Source organism: Artemia franciscana, chromosome 19 (genome assembly GCF_032884065.1).
Source record: "Artemia franciscana chromosome 19, ASM3288406v1, whole genome shotgun sequence".
Lineage (NCBI taxonomy): Eukaryota > Metazoa > Arthropoda > Branchiopoda > Anostraca > Artemiidae > Artemia > Artemia franciscana.
The window spans coordinates 16,561,942-16,581,993 of record NC_088881.1 but is presented as its reverse complement, the minus strand read 5'-3'; the positions used below and the strand labels follow the sequence as shown (position 1 = coordinate 16,581,993).

The 20,052-nt window shown below is 34.0% G+C and overlaps 1 protein-coding gene across 3 annotated transcripts in view; it reads right to left on the bottom strand.

Moving 5' to 3' along the window:
• Positions 1–4,234: 4,234 nt before the first annotated feature.
• LOC136039344 (GTP-binding protein 2-like) overlaps positions 4,235–20,052 on the bottom strand; it is a 50,342-nt gene continuing 34,524 nt past the window's right edge. For 2 of the 3 annotated variants that reach the window (XM_065722992.1, XM_065722994.1), the window contains exons 10-12: positions 15,430–15,541; positions 9,921–10,111; positions 4,235–6,969 (exon numbers count right to left, since the gene is read on the bottom strand). In XM_065722992.1, the coding sequence (XP_065579064.1) occupies positions 6,694–6,969; positions 9,921–10,111; positions 15,430–15,541 (579 nt within the window). In that variant the 3' untranslated portion in view covers positions 4,235–6,693. The remainder of the gene's footprint in view (positions 6,970–9,920; positions 10,112–15,429; positions 15,542–20,052) is intronic. The other variant, XR_010620424.1, reaches the window with a different exon arrangement.

The following is a 20,052-nucleotide window of genomic DNA, read 5'->3' as shown; positions in this document are numbered from 1 at the left end:
ACTCTAAACATTTTCCAAGATTTTAGGTTCTCCCCCAAACTCCCCACAATGTCACTGGATTCGGTCGGGATTTAAAATAAGAGCTCTGAGACACTATATCCTTCTAAATATCAAATTTCACTGAGATCCGATCACCTGTTCGTGAGTTAAAAATACCTCATTTTTTCTAATTTTTCAGAATTAAAGCCCCCCCCCCCAACTACCCCAAAGAGAGCGGATTCGCTCTGCTTATGTCAATCATGTATCTATGACTTGTGTTCGTTTTTTCCACCAAGTTTCATCTCAATCCCTCCACTCTAAGCGTTTTCCATCATTTCAGGTCACCCCCAATGTCACCAGATCCGGCACGGATTTAAAATAAGAGCTTTGAGAAACGATATTTTTCCAAACATAAAATTTCATAGAGATCTGATCACCTGTTCATAAGTTAAAACACCTCATGTTTTTCTAATTTTTCCGATTTAATCGTCTTCCACTCCTCCCCACCCCCTCAGATGGTCGAACCGGGGAAATGACAATTTCTACTTTAATCTGGTCTGGTTCCTGATACGCCTGCCAAATTTCAACGTCCTAGCTTACCTGGAAGTGTCTAAAGTTGCAAAACCGGGACAGACCGATAGACCGACGGAATTTGCGATCCCTATATATCACTTGGAAGATACCAAGTGCCATAAAAATAAGAGCAAAAAAACTGGATGTAATTAGTTTATTGGGTATAATTTTTTTTGTTTTTATTAATGTTTTTTAGTTTTACTGCTGATGATGGACAATGTATATGTGTTCGAAATATCCAGTTAAAAATTTTATATTTGTTTCACTGTCAAGTAAAAGGTTTCATCCCTATTTTGAACTGTTATATTTCCATTTGCTATACATACAAGAGATGAAAGTCCAAACATTTCAAATTTATATAGAGAATTCGTCCATGATCTTATGGCTCTGGCACTTTTTACAAAGGCCAAAGCAAATTTTGAAGGGATTTCATCATTGATAAATGACGAATCGGTGTAGGTACCTGAACCCGTAGTAATACGTCGTCGATTCATAAGTGTATATTTTAGATATTGGATTTCTAAAGTCGAGTTCGCTTATTAAGTTATTCCATGCATTTTTTCTTGGCCTCGAGTATTGTTTTTTGAAATATAGTATAAGCCCTGTTCTTTTCAATAGGGCTATGAAGATTTCTCACTAGATTATATATTCTCTTTTTTCCAAGGAATTCTTTTTTGTCTTTCGAAGAATATTCATTCCACCATATACAACCTTGGTGATGGCTGATTTCTCTATATGGTGCAACAGTTTTGGCTATTTCTATCAATTTCTCTTTGGACACAGTGTCCGTGCTGAATATTCTAAAAACCACATTAAAATTTAATTTGGTTGTTGAAGATGCAGAAGAATTTGTCAGTATTAAGAGTCCAAAAATTTGCCGACTAGAATAAAATTTAAGTTGTTTTCCAAAAACAAAAATTTAAAGAACTGTTTTTTTCTTTTCACCAAGCAAAGTTTGGTCCCATGGTCGAAAAAAAAAAAGCTCTACATCTAGTCTTACAAATCTCAAAATAGCTTTTCATCAGCTGACGGTTTCTATTTCTAATATTCTTTGATTTGGTATTTTTTCTTTCTTGAAAAAAACCAAAAAAAAATAAATATGGAAAATAAGATTCACTGAATTATTTGTTTAGCTTACATACCATCTTAATCCATAACAAAGTCACCTGTACAATCTGATCTAGATGAAAGCAACCCAATAGCTATTTCCCAGGGTGGGCATATGCTCTTCTACATAGAGCACATTATGTCCTGGCCTTGGGAAGGCATTGTGGTTTTGACCCCTACTCACGTTAATTTCTACTCGTTTTTAGATTGACTCGGTTATTTATTGTAACTTCTGTTCGTTTTCGGTTTCATTTATTCATCGATGCTGATTTGTAATAGTTTGACGCTTAGTAGATTATTTGATTTAACTTTTTCTCATTTTTAGTTTAATGTTCACTACTTTTCTTTAGAAAACCTTTTTTGTGGGAAAAGATTTTTAATTAATTTCCGTTCCTTTCATATTTAAATAATCTTTTCAGGGGAAAAGGAAACAATAGTTTAGATCTTTTTGGTTTTTCTTTAAGAATTTATAGTTTGGCCTGCTATTTGTATCCTGGAGGAAAATTTCCAACAATTTTTAAGAACATTAACCCTTTTAAAAATTGGGACACAAAAAGTAGTTTTACTTTTAATACAGTTACAAGACCATTGACCTATACTAAACAAAATTGCTATCTTAAATTTTGTTTGGAAGTGTTTGAAAATTATGGGCTAAAGAGGAGGGTTGATCGCCCTCCAATCACTTTTGAATCTTAAAAAGATTACTAGAACTTTGAATTTCCAATCAAATTTGCTCCTTTAAAATATTAATTATGATTGCACCCTCCTCAACACCTCGCTCTTTACGCTAAAGTTTCTTAGTGCTTTTAAAAAAAAGGAGGCTTATTGTTCTAATTAAGTGACCCATATGTTTCAAGAGTTGCTCTCCAAGAATTGGGACAAAATTCAAACTTTAGCGTGTAGAACGAGGTTTTGAGGAGGGGACAATCCCCTTCATATACGAAACAATTTCTGTTCGTTTGAAGTTTTAATGATGCTTCTCACTTTCATTTGAAAACTTTGTTTTTTTATTTAATTTATTATCGTTTTTTTAAATATTGCTAGGAAATCTGGGCCCACCTCCACGAAGAAACCCTCTAGACAATTTAACCAGGACAATTACCTTTAACAACTCCACATCTAAAATTGAGACGGAAAAGAGAAAGCAAGACATACAAAATTTGCATTGGAATTCTGGCAAATTCTCCCACTGTATAATCTCCCCTGACAAGCTCACCCTCTAGAAAACTCCCCCGTGGAAAAATTTCAAGCAGAAATTTTGCCCCTCCCCCACCCAAAAATGTATGCATATTTCCCAATAACAAAAGCTATTATAAACAATGGGCAATAAACTAAGATGAACAAAATGGCTATCTCAAAATTTCGATCAGACGATTTTGCGAAAAAAGGGGTGGAGGCTTAAATGACCATCCATCTTTTTGGTCACTTACAAGGGCACTAGAAATTCTAATTTCAGTTCAAATAAGCCGTCTCGCGATATTCTAGGAGCACTGGGTCGATGCAATCACTCATGGAAAAAAAATAATATCCACGCATCCATGACCATTCTTCTTACAAAAAAAAAAAAAAAAAAAAAAAAAAAAAAAAAATTGTAGAAAGATGCTTGAAATATCTTCAATAGGATTTTGTGACATACTGAATCTGATGGTGCGATTTTCATCAAGATTCTATGACTTTTAGGGGGTATTTCCATCTTTTATCGAAAATTGGGTAAATTTTATCAGACTCGTAGCTTTTGATGGGTAAACTAAACTAATGAGTTATATCTTTGAAAACAACATAATAAGTCGATTCTTTTGATATATCTATTGGTATCAAAATTCTGTTTTTTAGAGTTTCGGTTACTATTGAACCAGATCGCTCCTTACTTACAGTTCGTTACCATGAACTGGTTGATGTCCTTTCATTCTGAATTTCTGGACCGAAGACCCAGCTGAAGTCCACAAAATACTATTGAACCATCTACCAAAATTTACCCAATTGATTCAGGGTTCTTACGGTGCTGGAATATCCATGTCTGTCTCTATGCCTCTGTGTTTGACGTCTGTCTCTTTAACTGTCTGTATCTGTTTGTGTTTCTGTCTTTCTCTCTCTGTACCTGTGTTTCTGACCACCTGTTTGCCTGTCCTGACATTCCCCAAACTACCCTCAATAAATTTCCGCTTACATAGCCAACTGTCCTGACATTCCCCAAACTACCCTCAATAAATTTCCGCTTACATAGCCAATATATTGTTTTCATTTTTAATTGGCAACTCATCCTTTGGTATAGATTTATTGGATAATTTACGTTGTGCAGCCGTGAGATTGTCTGTCTTTGTGTGTTTGTGTTTCTCTCTCTCTCTTCTGTGCCTATGTGTCTCACCTTCTTTTTGCCTGTCTTTATGTGTCTTTTTCCTATCCATATTTCTCTTCGTGCCTGTGTATCGGACCATCTGTTTACCTGTCTCACTGTCTCTTTGTGTGTATGTGTTTCTGTCTCTCTCTCCCTCTGTTCCTGTGTGTCTTACCGTCTGTTTGCCTGTCTGTGTCGATTTCTACAAGAGAGAAAAAAATAAAAAAAAGAAAAGAAAAACGACCTTCAAAAAACAATTTATTCCGATTAATACTCCGATTCAAAATATAAAAAAAGACTCGAAACACAGCGTAAAAGTTCTAATAAGACACGACATGAAAACTTGTCTCAATATAACACGGAGACAAAATTCAATAAAAATTTTCAACTACAGATGTTACTTTATTTCTTGAAGAATATAACCAGTGAATTCTTTTATGAGCTTCTTCATTTTTAAGACATTGAATGTCGTTTGAAATAAAACACAATGACATATAGATGTATCCTTTCTGTTAAATTCAATGCTCCTTTATTTACAAAATTAATGCTTTGAAGCATATGCGAAACACAGCTTTGTCATATTAAGCAGAGAACGAAAAAAAAAAAAATTGGAAATTTAAACTATCCTTGTTGATCAAACGAAATAATATTTTATTTCTCAAATGTTAACTTATGTATACGCCTTATTAAAAGGAGTGATCAAGACACAATAAAAGTGTCAAGAGGGGTTAAGAAACAAGAGACAAAATATTAAAATAATGATACTAAATATACCATATGAAATTATGACAGTAAAGAAAATATATCACTGCAAATAAAGAAATAAATGAATTTGTCTTATTTTCATAAAATAATTCCAAATATTAAAGCATTAATAAACCTCGCAAATATTTTAATAGTATGAAATTCTAAATTGGAGGTAAAAGAAACTATCCGTCACGATACACAATAGCTTACGCGTTATATAATAGTACAGAAGAGCAAATCGAACATCCAGATACTGTTATTCATTTCGTAATGTAAAAACTTTAAACGTTATTTTAAATTACAATTGCAAATAGCATGTTGAACACTAGCAAAGTCATTGTGCGTGGACTTATTTTAAAGCTTGTTAAGTAAATTAAAGCTTTTAAATTATATTAAAGCTTGTCGAGTACTAACAATGTTGCTGTGGATAAAATTATTTGTATCCAAATGAAGGGGAAAGGATATAGCAATTTATGGGTTCAATACGGAATTATTACTATTTTTTTTTTTAAGTATTTCATTGCTTTTAGCGCATATTATTTCTTTAGAACTCGTTCTCCAAAGAGATCATTAGATTATTCGAAGGAAATTTTTAAATGAAGAAGAAAGAAATAAAGAGCAAACAAAATCAGCCTTCTATTACACAAATTTTTATGTCTAGTAATCTTAAATTTCTTGAGAGGGGACCTCCGAAGAATATATTTAAAAAAGCTACCATCATATCTGTGTTAAAAAGTTTTTGCCAAAACAAAATAACACAGTCTTGGGTAGAAATACAATTTTCTTTAAAATAAGATTTTTCATCGCTTTCTGTTTTGGCTTTATGTCAAGAGTACATACTGAAAACTAGCACTGAAACCCTTTACACAAGACACATTTAAATCGTTCAGATTATTTACCAGAAATTAAAAAAAGAAAAAGATCTGGGCTGGGATTTACAATACCATTCATAGGTAAAAGTACGTAAACGTATTTTACCTTATTCTGAGAAACAACAACGCTTTATCATTTTTCTATTCACGCTTTAAAAAAAATCTATTAAAAAAAGCAATGAAATTGCACAAGCCATATTTAAATCTTCATACCATAACAGAACAAACAGAATTTGCAGTACTTCGGACTCAGACAACAAAAACTAAATTTTTATCAATAACTGTTCTATTTGTTTCTACACTAAAATATAACAATAAAGCTTTTGAATTTTTCTTATTTGAGTTCTATAAAAGAAAAGAAGAGGGCTATTCTAAAAACTGCGAGCCAAATATCATGTGTCTTTGGGCAAATCTGTTACTGCCTATGGCTATTTAGTCGTTGTTGTTAAGCGAATCAAACTACTCATATATGTCGTATCCTCTATAAAGTTTTGAGCTTTTCATAAAGTTATGAAACTACGCAAATTCGAAAATAATACAAATGAAAATTTGGCATAACCAAATCAACACTTAAAATGTCAAATCAATAAAATGCATTAAAGAACAATATTGTGCCATTAACCCGGTTTATCAGATTTGCTATAATTACACAGTTTGGGATTTTTTTTTCCATTCTAACAAGAACAAATTATTTCGATGTTTTAAAGCAGAAAATACAGCTGAATTTCAAAGGGAACGCGAACGGATAAAACAATTGAGAGACCTTCAACAGCATTTACTAACTTGCATACTAGTTTAGACATTTCATTTTAACGTCAAAACTGGAAACTAATCTGAAAGTCTAGTTAGTAAAGCACGGAAAGAAAAAAAATGCCACATTACTTAAAATAAATATTAATTGATTAGTAAGGCTATAAACAAACTAAAATTATTTAGATTAACCTAAACAAATCAAATAGAGAAATGAGGTATCTCAACGAAATCTGAGGACATCTTTGTTAACTTTTCTGTGTTTGTATATAACCTAGTTGAAACTTCTAAGCAGTACGTTCTACTTCTCACAATTCTTTATATATTTGCCTATTTTAATTTTAAATCCTCAAGAACTTTGGCTATTCTAGTCACTTTTCCAATACCCTTGCTGTTCCCAGTTCTAAAAAATAAGCGTGAACCAGGCTGGATATATTCTGGGTATTGCTTGAAACGAAACACAACAGAAGCATGATCGTCAGTGCGCAAAAAGCTCGGATTGTGTATGTGTTCTACAACAGCCGTTTGCTGAACATTTCCTATATATACCGTAGTTTCAAAGCCAGGGTGAATTTCAGTTGAGTGATAAAGTACACATATTGTCGCCTGAATAAAAGAAAATAAGTATAAGTTAAGGATAAAACAGCATAAAGAGGTAACTCTATTCTTACACTTCAACTCGTCTTTATTTTAAAGCTCGCGCCCTATTAGGTCATAAAAATTTTGATGGACACATGATATCTGCTTCAAATACGACTTTACTTCAATGAGTCGAGAATAGAGACAATTAATACCAGTACAAGCAGCAGCATACCCATGAAAATGCTGAAAGGCTCCCCTCTCCCCCTACAAATTAAGCAAGAAAAATACGCCCTAATAATAAGCTAACTTTGTTCTGCTAGGTTAGCTGCAAATTTGGTACTTTGAACTTCATGCTTTAGTGATTGGTTACTTTTACTTGAGGTATGAATCAGGTGTTTCAATCTCTTGCATCGAGGATCGCCCAGAATTCTTTAGTTTACGATGAACGGTTTTATAACTAATATTTAATGTATTTTAAGCAATTGAGCCGTATTCATGTGCTACTAATCTTCGAAGAAATTCCTTCTCTTATATCACAAAAGAAATGTTATAATAGTTTAAAACTTGATGATGAGGGGGGAGAGTGGGCTCATTTGAGGGGGGTTATGTGGATGACTTGTTGATCCTTGAAGTATATCATAAAAAATTAAAAGTAACTCCTTTTGGATAAAGCAAAGAATCTAAATGTTACAGTAGATACCAACAAATCAAATATAATAAAAATACACTTCTTAAAATCCAACATCGTTTTTCTAACCCTATCTCACTCGACATGCTAATACCAAGTTGAACTCCTAATAGTGCATTTATACATTACGGAAATCCGTCCGGAGATTTCGTCCCTTTTCGTGCTTGAAAAACTCTCTAGCTCTCCACAACGATTTGGTCACACTAATGCATTCATTTGAAAAACGCAGCCTTTTCTGGGCCATAGTTCGAAAAGATACAGACAGATTTCAGCAATGCGTCAATGAACCATTAGTGTCACAATTTCTAACGATATTAAGTGGAACATACATGTTTCAAATATTGCTGAAAAAGCATCACTACTTCTAAATAAATTTAACTGCCTCAAGATGCATTTTCTTATTGCTTACTGATCCTTTGTCACGCCGCTATTGGAATATGCAAGTCTGGCATTCACAATTTTCAAGCAAATTTAGCGACAAAATTGTCGCCAAATATTGGAGTCAATAAGCATCCGCTCAAGATCATTTACAAAGAGAGTAAAATCCCATATTCATTCTTCCTTAAAGCCGCATGTATTACCACCTTAAAAGAAGGGAGGGATGAAATTTGCTTGTGTTTTGCAAAGTCCACCAATCCCAATCCCGGCACTAGGAACATATCTTATAATTCTCAACCCCACTAGATCCTAATCTCCCCTTCTACAGAAATCCCAACCAACTCTCCTATCCATACTGTTACCGAGAAGTTTTGAAAAGTTTCATACCCTTTATTTTGGAGCGTCTTAATAATTTCAAATATAGGTCCTGAAAAAAAACAACTTCGTCTCTTTTTATATATACAAAAAGCAAGAAAAAATATTATATTGTGCCCACATCACTCTTTACTTAAGCAGCTCTATTACACTGCCTATGATGATGAATTATCATAACAACTAATCCTCTTTTTCTATTGCCATATTTGAAAATGCATTGTTGATGCTTCTTTGGCTCCAGTTTTTTTTTTTTTTGTGTTTCAATTTTAGTTCTCACTATTTCTGATTGTTTCTCTTATTCTTTGTGATTTTGACTTGCATTATGTTTTTGATTCAACAAATTTTTGGTTTTTACATTATTTGACTTGGAACGCGAATTCAGTCATTTCTATTTAGCCTGTGATAGTCGTTTCTCACTAAAGTATTATCTTCTCTCACACAATATTATGGTTAAGAAATTATCATTAAATGTTGATTTCAAAGCTGGAATAATGAAAAACGCTAATAGTGTTTTTGGTAATTTTGATCATAAAAGTTTTAACAAAAGACCCAAAACCAAAACATTTTAGCTATTTCTGTATTAAGGGTAAAGCTGAATATTCGAAGTAATAAAATTTATCTGTAATTTGCACAACCGAGTTTCAAGTCTACGGAAATCGTTAGCTGATAGAAAGGCAATTCATTAATTTAGCTGAGGGAATCAATCAGGCTTGAAACGTTTAACAAAAAGCCACTCCTAAAAATGGAAAAATACAACACTATTTTACTCAAGCCGTCCCACTTCCAGGCAACGTCCCACTTGTCAGACAGAAAGCATCTCAGCAAACTTTCAGAAATTGAGTCAACGTTATTTTCTTAATGTGTACTTCCTAGCAACTTAATAAAAAAAAGTCTGCCCAGGCATCTCCTCATATTTGTTCCTAGGTTTTAATTTAAAGTATTTTTTCGGTCCTATTTTCAACAATGTGATTAATTTTGTAATTATTACTTTAAATTCATGGTCATCAATTAACAGAGCCATTACGGTCTTTAGAGCGAATATATTTCACTTACCCACGCCCCAACTATGCAAAACGAATATGGCTCAAACCCTTTGTTTAGGGAATCTGGACACACTCAGAGGAAGGATAACTAGTGTTTTGAGAAATTATGTATTACTAGGTAGTTGCTGGGGAAAATGACATTTTCTAAGCCAATTACAACGGGTTCTGAGACACAAGGAACCCACAAGGAATGAAAAGTGTTTACAGCATGCAGAGACTCACAAATTTTGTAAATATTTATGAAAAGGACCAGTTAAACTATGTTTGATATTATCTGACTGAGAGGAAGTTCAAAGTGAATGAATTATAATATCTGGTTGCACCGAAAAATTAAGGAATGCAAGCCATCGTATTGGATAGATGTAGCAAAAAGATGTGTTTTTCTTTTAATAGCATCACATATTATGGTTAGAGACAAGAAGTTAAAAAGCTAAAATTAACAAGACGAGAAGCGATAAGCCAAACTTAAAAAATGCTTTAGAGAAACTTACACTGAAGTGAAAAGTTGCTTCTGGTTTTGCCATTGGGCACAGTAATACCATCCCCTTACGTATTAAGTCGTCAAACTCCATGTCGAGTACCACAGATGCACTATGACCTGCATACACAGCTCTATACGGTTGTTTGTTTCTATGAATGGAGGATATTCGAGCACGCTGGAATTCTCCATCAACGAAGGGTCCTAAAAATAATGATGATGTTACTGCAATATAAGAGTCACGATAAAAATATTTTGCGATAAGAATCATAATTAAAAGTAAGTATCACAGACATCTTCAAGAAATCTTTCCTCTTATTAGATACAAAATAGTTATGATTTGCTCATTAATCCTATTTGGATTCATAAAATTACTAATTAAACCCCCTCCCCCATTTGGCTCGGATTTCAGCACTTTTACTGTGTCGTCTCAAAGTCAGAACTAACCAGTTCTGAAAGCCTCTTTGACAGTTTCATTTACTGACGCTTTTAGAAAACTGTGAAATATTTCTTTCATCCAACTTCTCTATATCCAAGTTTTTTTGGTTATAGTAGGACGGTGTTTTGAAGTTCCCACATGAAATATTTTTCTACGTCTAAGATTCGAAACAGTTCTTTGAAAAGAGTTCTATCATGTATTTTTAGTTAGAAAAAATAATAATCAAACTTGATATGAGTCTGTTTTCCACAGCCGCCTTTACAAGTTAAGACCGCTAGAGCGCTAAAAAAGCAGTCAAGATGCCCCCCTTGGCCACTATGAACGAAATGATACAAGAAAGGTTTCGAATATCCAAAACAGGTGAAACTAAAAAATTACTCAACACAGAAGTTTTAGAATCCATATGGCAGACATTCATTCATTGTAATAAAAACGAAAACATTACGAAAACGGCAAAAACAGATTTCCTTTGGGTAGCAATAAGGCTCTTTGAACTAATAAAAAAATAATACCCTTTCTCTCGATAGTGACGCATAGTTTGATTTCAAAAACAGCTTATATCAATAACACCATATACTCTATAACGGCCTATAACCAAAAACAAAACAGACAACACTAGAGCAAAACTGAAAGTCAATAGATGTCGTCGTCTAAAAGGTAAACTAGCATTCAACTGTATAAATTTCCCACGGTACTTCGGTTGAACATTACAAAGACTTTCTAAATACCACTAAATAGCTAATTTGAGCCTACACTGCCATCCTATACGAGAAATACCAAGCAATTTTAGGGAAACCCTAACAAAACCCCTATATAAACAAAGTAATAAGAGTGAGTGTGGTAAACATAGAGGTATTAGCCTGGTTTCTGTAGGTAGCACAAATTACTTAGTATGATGAAATTTTTTATACTTAGAGATGATGTGGACCAATTTTAGAGTAGAACAGTGCGGTTTTAGAAAGGGCAGAAAATTTTCTGCCCTTTTACCAAATTTCCACTCTAAGATTAATAATTCAGAAGTGCTTTAGTCATGAAACACCTTTAGTCCTTAGTTTTATAGATTATGAGCAAGCGTTTGATTCAGCTGAAAGAAGATCTTTTTCGAATGTCTTATCCTAGTATAGCATACAAGACAAGTTCATTGAAGTGATAAGTGCTATGTATGAAAATAATACTGATCTAGTTAAGGTAGGAAATGAGGTTAGTAGCTGGTTTCGTATTAAATCAGGAGCTCTGCAGGGTTGTGTTCTATCCCCATTTATACGGATCAATTTGATGCATTCTGTCTTAACCAACACAGCAAAGGCAATAGGAGAAGACAGAATCAAATAGGGAAGTAAAATTTTCTTTGACTTAGATTATATATGATTTAAGCATCCAAGAGGAAAGTGAAAGCAAACTGAATGAACTTTTAAAGGTTTTACGACATCAGGGTCTTAGAATAGGTTTGAAAAATTAATGTTAAGAAGACTAAGTCACAAGGGCTAGAAATAATTAATTATTATTATTATAGTAATACTATTATAAATATTACAAATATATCTATTATATATATTATACTACAAATATATTTATTATACTACAAAGCGCAAAACCACCTTCCCCCTCCCTATGGAGGCTTGAAACTTGTAAAAATCTATACTGAAAAGGATGAATGATTAATTTATTGTTACATCTTAAATATTGATGGAATTTTTTTTCTCTTGAGCGTAATGTCTTGAGTATTTTCGAATAGGGATATCCAAATTAGATTCTAAAAAAGGTTCTTATTTTGAAAAGAATGGTCATTTCTGAGAAACCTAAACTGGGTTCTAAAATAATTGTTTATTAACGGGATAAAGTTGTCATTTCTGAGTAACTGTGCTTTTTGGGACATTTATTATTATTAATTAGGCAGTATTATTAGAAAAGACGATGGGTGCAGTGAAGATGTTAAAAGTATAAAAGCCGAGGTCCAGAGTGTTTTTCCACAGTTGGAAAAAATTTGAAAGAATAGGAAGACAAGTCTGCGAACCAAGATTAAAATATTGGTAGCTACAGTGACGACAGGGTAAAGTATGGTTCTGAAGCACGAACGCTCAGAAAAACGGAGGAAGAATTGATAGATGTTTTCCCAGAGAAATTGCCAACGGATTGTTTTGGGTACTCAACTGACCGACTCTATTTCAAACAGTAGGCTGTGCGGAAGGTGTGGTTAAATTTTACTTTCTAGGGCTATAGTTAGAGAAAGGTTGAGATTGCTAGGGAACGTTCACAGAAGAAGAATGACAAATTGCCAAAGATTGTCCTTTTTGGCCAACCACCTAGGGCTACATAAAAAGCAGATCATCCACGGTTTGGGTGAGACGATATCGTAAGGAAAAATTTAAGCGCAATGGGAATTAATGCGAAACTTACTGGAGGGTGTAAAGAGGAAAGCTTTGAATAAATTGGATTGGAGGAGGAGCGGGCGTTGATGTGTCGGCCTCAGGCAGCTTGGTGCTGGAGTAACCTGTTAGTAGTAGTAGCAGTATACGTGAACTATGTATTTTTCCCATGTGTAAAGCATAGAATTCGGCTGGAAGCCGTTACCATTAACAGAAAACGACATTTTACTGAGAAATCTTACAAATTACCTGTAGAACATCAAGTATCTCGATCGGTCTGGATACAAATCTATGTTAAAAATACTTGCTGACTCGTCATGTTTCAATAAATCGTAAGTCATGTTTTGATAAATCAATATTTTGGATTTTTGTAATGCTCCATTCAGGCTGCAGAAATCATTCGTGAGAAAAAAAAAGAAAAAAAAGAGGAAGAATGCAAGGCCTGTATTTTCGTGGATTGGCACCACTACCCACTTCTCATTAAAAATCGGTCACTCGTTTAGAAATGAAAAAAAAAAAAGAAAAAAAAATGGGGAAGAATGCAAGGCCTGTATTTTCGTGAATTGGCACCACTGCCCACTTCTCATTAAAAATCCGTCACTCGTTTAGAAATGATGTAAAATCGCTAACAACATTTTGGATTTTTGTAATGCTCCATTCAGGCTGCAGAAATCATTCGAGAAAAAAAAAAGAAAAAAAAAAAAAAAAAAAAAAGGGAAGAATGCAAGGCCTGTATTTTCGTGAATTGGCACCACTGCCCACTTCTCATTAAAAATCCGTCACTCGTTTAGAAATGATGTAAAATCGCTAACAAATCAGCTATGATTTAAGTGCATTCAATAAATACATTCAAATCAAGGCACTATCAAAGGTCTTGAGCTCTTTAAATATATCTTCAATGCTTATCGCTACTACTGAGGACTCGTCGTAAAATCCAGGCACCCCTTCGGCCAAGACAGAAGGGCAAAATCTTCCCGTAGAACGCTTCGTTCAATTTCCCTGTTTACTTCCTTTTATGAAAGCTCTACTCATGTATATCATCCTTCTCAATCTCTTCCAATACTACCAGAGGATATCCTTCTTCGCGTTTAGCCTCTACTGGATTCCAGAAAGCATGAATTTGGGCAACCTAAATTCCAGAGGTGACACGACCTTCTTATCTGCTCCTTCATTCTATTCCAAGATAGTATAAACGTATTGCACTTTCAGTGACCTTTTCATTTGATGTAAATTCTGTCAAATGAGCGCCCACGCTTCAGTACTTTACTTCTTAATTATAATCACTGTAGCTTCTAGTATTCTGATCATTATTCTAAGATATATCTTTTCAACTGCGAAAAAACCCTCCTCACCTTGTGTGAAGTCAATTATTTCAGAATCCATTTATCACTTATTCTTAATTTAAGCAAGTAGCAACTTGGATGTATTCAACATCAATCTTGAAACCAAATATCGTACCTTGAACTCTCAAAGCCTCAAAAATTCATTTATTTGGCTAGTGTCCCAGACTCCCAGATCTTATCCATAATCTAATTTTAGTGGTATTTTATCGCACCATTTAATGTCATTCTCCTTCACAGTATTTGTACCAAATCCATCAAAATTATCCATTTAAAATCGGATAAAACACACCCATGCTTAACTTCTGCCTAGGTACTAATCTAGTCACAAATTTTCGTTCCTGCCATAACATCAACAATATTATTTTCATCACTTTCTTCTGTTACACGATATAAGGATAAGATCCTTACCTAAGTTCTTCTATATGCTCAAATTTTTATTATCAGTTATTAGCCAAAGCGGAGACGGGGATGACTGGTCTTTATATCCTTTCTATTTTTCATAAGGCCAAGTTTTTCATTTCTTAAATAGCAACGAAAACCACACTGCCTTTCCATAACAAACGAACACACACAAAAACAACAGGGAAAATTTTCTCAAGACAGTTGAATTCAATTCAGCTGATACTCCGGCCCTGTGTCTAAGGATCGCCCTCTGCACACCACCAATATTAAAATGCAAACTTTAAACTAAAATATTTTGTTTAATTTTTCGGGCCATGGCACAACAATAATTCCAGATTCGGCTCATTATTAGTGGCAGTTTTTAGTTTTATTTATTTAGTGATTTTACTTTCTGGCAAGAAATTTGAATTTAAACCTGATGATGACAGGCACAGGTCCTGTCGAAATTATCGCTTGAAAAATCAGTCACCTGACATCCATATCTTAGGCAAGCTTATTGCCATCCATCATTACTATGTATAAGAGCCAGGTTGGCCTTGAAGAATATATTTTTAATTTAATGAATATTCCCCTAAGTCCCTATTTAAATAAATATTATGATTTTCACATTACATCATAATATTTCTTTAACAGGGAATTGGGGGAATATTCATAAAATTCTTTATACACGGATTTAATTAAAACGATCAAACAAAAATTTTACCAAATCAATAGACAATAGTAGCGAATCTGTTACAAAAAAGCCTTTAAGGCTTAATGCCAAAAGATTTTATCTATCTGTATCTATAACTTCATCTGCAGTATCTAATATATACCACAACGCTAAGCAATTTGCTTCCAATCGAATCCAAGATAATGTCTCAACATTTACTACTCTCAATAAACTCAGATTTATCATAAAAAGATTTTTAAGCTTCCAAGGACACCACATTCCCCTCTAGCCTCTTTTCCAACTTTTATAGTTTTACCTACCGACGAGAAGTTCACTTCCTTCTGTCAAAACACCTCTTCGTACAAGCCCTCCCAAGACTGTGCCAACTTTTGGTAAACGAACAATTTCATAAATGTGAAATTCAGGTGGCTCCTAAAATAATAATGAGATTTAATGACGATATTTTTCGGTGTCAACTAAGGAAGGCAAAAAAAAAAAAAAAAAATAATAATAAAAAAAAAAAAAATTGAAAGCAAAGAAGAAACTACACGTAAGCTCCACTTCTAGGAAATAAACTTGCAATTATTTCAATATACTATTTACAATACGTTTTGGATGCACAGTTAAAGAAACGACATTTGAACTAAAGAAATAGAATACAAAAGAGGTATCAGTTGTTCAGAGACACCCTCGACAATAATATTTAACAAATATTTAAGCAATTTAACAGAAGGACATTTAGATAGGAGCGGAAGTCCTCCTGGGTCTAATTTTTTGTTCCCAAAATGATAAACCCGTTTCTCTGTGGCACAATAATCCATTTCATCAAAAGACTAAAGGAGACAAATCGTTGTTAGTACAAAAGAATTAGAGCACGTCTAATTCAAAACCCCCCTAGCATAATTTATGCACTAAATGCAAAATAAAACTAGATCTACGTTGCATGGGCAACGTGAGGTGTTGCGGCAACCTTTGCTCGGCTTCGCCGAGTAAAGTGTTGCGAGAGCAACACTTTGGTTTTGTTTCCTCGCTGCGACTAAACGCTGAAGTTGTTAATCTGTAAGGATGCTAAAATACATACTAGGTACACCAACTCGCAAAAGTTGCAAACTGCTCATTGCTAAAGATGATTGTAGCCTTACAGCCGATTATTACTTACAAGTCCCCTACATGTCTTACCACTGGAACCATATTGGTTTTACCATCAAATACAACGGAAACAAAAAATAGGTACACCAACTAGTAAGAGTTGCGAACCCCTCATTGCCGAGGATGATTATGAGCTAACAGCCGACTGTTGCTTACAAGTCCCCTATATGTCTCACAATTGGTATCGGCCTATTTTGGTTTCAGTGTGTACCTTACTACTGAAGTTGTCAACCCCTTTAAACTTTCAAACTGGTATATCTCATGAAGGAATTTTTGTACAAAAAAATGGATGACATATACTTTGATCAGCTCATCAAAAGCTATCGACTGCCGTCTAAAAAAAAATCTATCTGTCTTAGTTCAAAAGTTGACTTTTTTGCCGTAGGCCAACTTTCTAACGTCATCACTTAGAAAGGAGCAAAGGATAAACTCTAATTTCTTTAGCAATGAGAGAACTTTTAAGTTTAAGAGGCACATCTGATACCATTTCTCTACCGCAATCCCAAGTGCGAAAAATCGAATGATAAACTCAGCTGAAATCACGAACAGAAATAGGTAGAAACAATAGATGGCAGCACTTTCGGACCCGTGGGAAAATGCCGCTTTTTTGCTTCTCTAAATTTTTCTATTTATCACTCAAAGAAGATATATTGGCTGTGGGGCAGGGTAACTGTCGCATATATTTAACACTTATAGATTTTAGTCCATCTTCAATTTGAAACTGGTGCCTGCCTGCTTGCCTGCTAGAACGGAGCTTTCCACTCGAAAGCAGAAACATGGTTTGATGAAACGAAAGCTTGGCTGCATAACTTCAGATAGTCCTCTCTGACATAGGCTATACAACTCCTCTTCACTTCACACACTATAGGCTCTGGCTCAAGGACAAGCAAAAACCATCCTTTTTGGCCCCAGGCAAGAGTTCTACGAAGCTTTCCAAAATGTAAAGTCATATTCATCAACCCGGCCTAAGGTCCATACTTTCCGTAAAAACCGCAGAGGTTAGACCCTTACCACTTTCTAGGAATAAGCTGAAATCGGGGTGCTAGGAACAAAAAAAAAAAAAAAAAAAAAACACGACAAAACCAAAGTGTTGCTCTCGCAACACAATAAAATTATTTAGCTAGATACTGTTATCCTTGTAGTTTAAGCTTGTTTAAATTCTAAAAAAAACTATTCCCAAGCAAAACTTATAAATATTATTTCCATAAATCGCCTTCTGTTATGGTACGATAAAGTCACTTTAGTCCAGAAAAAATACGATTTTGAGTCGACATTTGAGCAACAGAAATATTTTTGGCACCAAAATTTTCAGAGAAAATCGCTTAATAGCTCATCCAAAATCAGTTGTGCTGACATACACCTTTTTCAGGGAAAAAAGGGAGAAAATCTAATTTAAATTTCTGCAATATTTTCTGGATCTGGGTTTCCTATTAATTTGTTCCCAAGGAGACAGAAAATGACATGAGAATGGAAAAACTACATCACTTAGTACCCCATTTCCACCATAGGCGAGGTCAGAAGGGGTAAAAATACCATTTGTGGTATTATAATAATATAATACTGGAAAAAATGAAGAAATAGGGTACTAAGTGATGGAATTTTCTCCAATTATGATGTCATTTTCGGTCTGCCTGATTCCCCCCCCCTTTCCCTGAAACAGGGGTATTTCTGAACGGCTGGTTTGGGTCGATTTTGCATAAGTTATCAAGCATATATTTCTGACCATTTTGGTGTCTGTTATGTATTTAAATATTTCTGTTGCTCAAATGCCGAGACTTGGCCCTCTTTTTATAGTTTCACTTGACTACTTTCCTACTAGGCAAGACAACACCTTTTATGTTTTAATCAGCTGGGTATCCATGGATAATAAGTCAATATTTCAGGACCAGAGCATCATGGTTAGTATGCCATAGAAGAAAATATTGTGAAATGACCTTTAAGAAGCTTATATCTCTTTTTAAGGGTACACTGGGGCTATTTTAAAAATGTATAGTCAAAGCCTTACTAAAACAGCACAGATTTGAATTCTCTGAAAAAGAAGGAATGAAAGATATTGTTTATATAATCTAAAAAAAGGGTTTTGCCAGATTATCTAAAATGAAAAATAGTAAGAGCTCAAACCATAGAACTATATTAGCATTAGATTTAGATTGATCATGGAAGGGAAAGAGAGTACTTCCATATTTAAGACGAAACCCCCATTATGTTAAATTTTTGGTAACTATCAGGTTAAATAATGTTTAGTCTGACATGCTTTTTGGAACAATAATCCCAAAGAAAATTTTAAGTATTTTAGGATCAAAATTAAAGCAAATAAGCCACAGGGTAAAAGGAGAAACAGCGTCTTATGAATCTTTTTATACCTACTTCTTTTTCTTTCTAGATCCCAAATATAGAACGATTTATATTGCCATTTGAAATTTCTAAATTACCCTCCTGACTTCCCCAAAAAGGAAGATGCCCGTTCGCAATAGGTCAGAGATTTTTACGTAGTAAAACTGTCTTGACGAATTTTTCGATTAAACCCATTTTCATCCAGGTCGTTGCTTTGAAAGTTTGTCAGTTCAACGAACTTCAAACTAATATATTTCCAGGATTGTGCACTTATTACTTTTTGATATACTTTTTGACTCCCAAGTAACTTTTCTCTACTTTTTTAGAGATTCTATATTTTTAACAACTTACGAATATTGCCACTAAAATGGACAAAATAACCCCACATGTCCATAGAAGGGAGGATGAAACACACGTTATTATCTTTATCATATAGCAGATTTTTCTTTTTTTCAGTTTTGTTGGTCACCAGGTGTAAATGTACCCTACAAAAGCCATATACATCCACATAATCATCGAAAGATATGGAAAGCAACAACCCCTAACTCCACATATAGGTTTTTGCTACATAAGTTAATGTTAAGTTACGAAAGAATGAACATGGTAGAAATAAGATAGTATCTCTGAATGAGAAATTAATAAATTTTGAAAATAAGTTATCAATAGTAGCCCAAAAACCATTTTATACAGTTTCTTCATCACAAGCTATCCAGTAGCTTCCACATTTATAATGTAGAATAGGTTGCTTAAGATGATTGTGGTAGACGTAGGTGATGATACTGATGGTTTTATAGATTTTTACGATCTAGCCAAAATTTAGCCACTTATCGCAGAAAGTGACATGCGTAGTGTGGAAGCCGCTTTATAGTCACTTCTGTCATTTTCAGCGAAACACATATTGATAAAACCCCATCATTGGTTTTTGATGATTGTCGGTCTGGGGTTTTTAGTATCCATACTATAATGTTCTATGTATGTCGATCCGTGGATTCTGATTGAGTCAATGAGTAAAAGTTACCCACTAATTTGTCGTATTGTTGTGCTGTACATGTAGAATTCTCGCAGACATATGTTTTTACAAACTTGAGTTTTTCACCTGTTGTTGATTAAGTTCACAACAACGTTATTAAGAATTAAGCAACATTACGTTAATAAAGTTCACAATTTCACTGAAAACTAAGTTTCTAGGGTCAAAACTTGATAACTGAAAAATTGAATTGATACACTTTACTGTGAACACAATTTATAACTTCATGTTTTCACTATCAAGACAAATCTAACATTATAACAAATTAACATTTTTAACTTTATTTTTATTGCAGTTACATACACTTTATTTTTTTTGCTGTTATATACGCTTTTTACCTGTATCCTTATCATAATTATTTATTGACGCATTATTTTTTTTTCTCTTTAGTTATTTGTCAGCTACTGCAAATCATTTAACACAAATCGGGAAC